Genomic DNA, 1,874 nt, shown 5'->3' with positions numbered 1-1,874 from the left:
CTCAAAGGGTTCTCTCGAGTTAGGCAAAACTAGCACTGGAGCAGTCGTCAATTTTTCCCTAAGGATTTGGAAACTATGCTCACATTGGGTATCCCACACAAAAGCTTGACCCTTACGAGTCAGTTTAGTCAAAGGTAAAGCTTGACCCTTACAAGACACACCAGGTCTAACAAACTGCTTATCCAACAACTCCTCTAACTGTTTCTTAAGCTCAGTTAACTCTATAGGAGACATCCTATAAGGGGCTATGAATATGGGTCCATCACCGGGTACTAACTCTATAGAAAACTCTATCTCTCTCTCGGATGGTAGACCAGATATATCCTCAGGGAACTTTTCAGGAAACTCTCTCACAACAGGGAGGTCACACATGGAAACCTGTCTCTATTTCTAGGTTAGACAAGATCATGTACACTTGAGCATCTTCTTTTAAAGATGTCATAACTTGGTTGGCAGAGATAAACATCATATCCTTACTCACTCCAAAATCATCAAACACCATAGTTTTATCAAAACAGTTTAACAAGACATGGTTGGAAGATAACCAATCCATACCCAGGATAACATCAATTTGGCTCAAAGGCAAACAAATCAGATCAATCAAGAATGTTCTACCAGAAATTTCCACAGGATAATTCAAACACACATTAGAAGTTAACACATAACCACTAGTTGGGGTCTCTACCACTAGATCTTTATTTAAAGAAAATACAAAAAGCTTAAGTTTCCCTACTCATGAACAGGATATAAAAGAATGGGTTGCATTGGAATTGAATAGTACAAGTAACGGAATCCCATTTATGAAACATTTACCTTGGATTAGATCTTTCGATTTTGAAGCTTTAGCATCGTTAAGGGTAAAGACTCTTCCTGTGGCCTTCGGATGTCCAGTTTGGTCATTCAGGCCCCCATCATTTTGCTCCTTCTTGGGATATGGACAATCTCTCTGAATATACCCCTTTTGTCTATAATTAAAATAGGTCACGTCTTTATCAACACAATTTGAGGAGATGTACCTTGGCATACCACATTTGTAACAAGTGACCTGAGTGGGGAAAGTATTGGGTTTGCTACCACTACCAGCCGCAAACCCCACAGCAACGGTCCTCTGATTGTTGGGGCAGTTACCATATTGCTTAGGAGGGGTCGAGTACCATTTTCCCCGATGTTGAGGTCCATTCTTTTTGTTCTTCATTGGACCTATACTCCTATAATAGGTCGCCCTGCCTCGGGAGTCTTCATCCCAAATCCGGCACATGTTAACAAGAGTGGGAACTGATGAACACCTTGGTAATTCACAGCTTGCTTCACTTCAGGTCGCAAGTCGTTCAAAAACTTCACACATTTGGAACTTTCACCATTTCTCCCTTGATAATGGGGAAAGTACCTCACCAGCTCCTCAAACTTGGATGTATATTCAACCACAGTCATGTTTCTCTGCTTGAGCTCTAAGAACTCCATCTCCTTCTTGTTCCTAACATCCTCAGGAAAGTATTTCTCCAAAAATACCCTCTTGAAGACATCCCAAGTCACATCTTGACCTTCAACCTCTAGGCATTGGCAAGTATTCTCCCACCAATACTCATCTTCTTCCACCAGAGTATATGTATCAAAAGCAACTATTTGCCCCTCCGGACATGCCATCACTCAAAAAAATTTCTTAATGTCCCTTATCCAATTCTGACCACCATCAGGGTTGTATCCTCCATTGAAGGCAAAAGGATTGTTTCGTTGGAAGTGGTCCAACCCTTAGTACTCAACAGCTCCAGTAGCTTCTCCCCTATTTTCATTGCCTATAGCCTGAGCTAAGGTTTGGAGGCTTGGAGGCATTACTTGAAGGTAGGAGAAGATGAGTGGAGGGAGAGGGAGAGAAG

General features: G+C 41.7%; 2 protein-coding genes across 2 annotated transcripts; both read right to left on the bottom strand.

The window, feature by feature from the left end:
* Positions 1–733: 733 nt before the first annotated feature.
* Positions 734–1,195, bottom strand: LOC102660982 (uncharacterized). The gene has a single exon (XM_006588042.1). It carries the CDS (start codon positions 1,193–1,195, stop codon positions 734–736), a length of 462 nt encoding a protein of 153 aa, XP_006588105.1.
* A 5-nt stretch (positions 1,196–1,200) lies between these two features.
* On the bottom strand, positions 1,201–1,644 carry LOC102660862 (uncharacterized). The gene has a single exon (XM_006588041.1). The coding sequence runs from the start codon at positions 1,642–1,644 to the stop codon at positions 1,201–1,203; it is 444 nt and encodes a 147-aa protein (XP_006588104.1).
* Between the last annotated feature and the right edge of the window lie 230 nt (positions 1,645–1,874).

Source organism: Glycine max, chromosome 9 (assembly GCF_000004515.6).
Source record: "Glycine max cultivar Williams 82 chromosome 9, Glycine_max_v4.0, whole genome shotgun sequence".
Taxonomy (NCBI): Eukaryota; Viridiplantae; Streptophyta; class Magnoliopsida; order Fabales; family Fabaceae; genus Glycine; species Glycine max.
The sequence above is the reverse complement of the archived record's forward strand: the minus strand, read 5'-3'. Positions and strand labels throughout refer to the sequence as shown.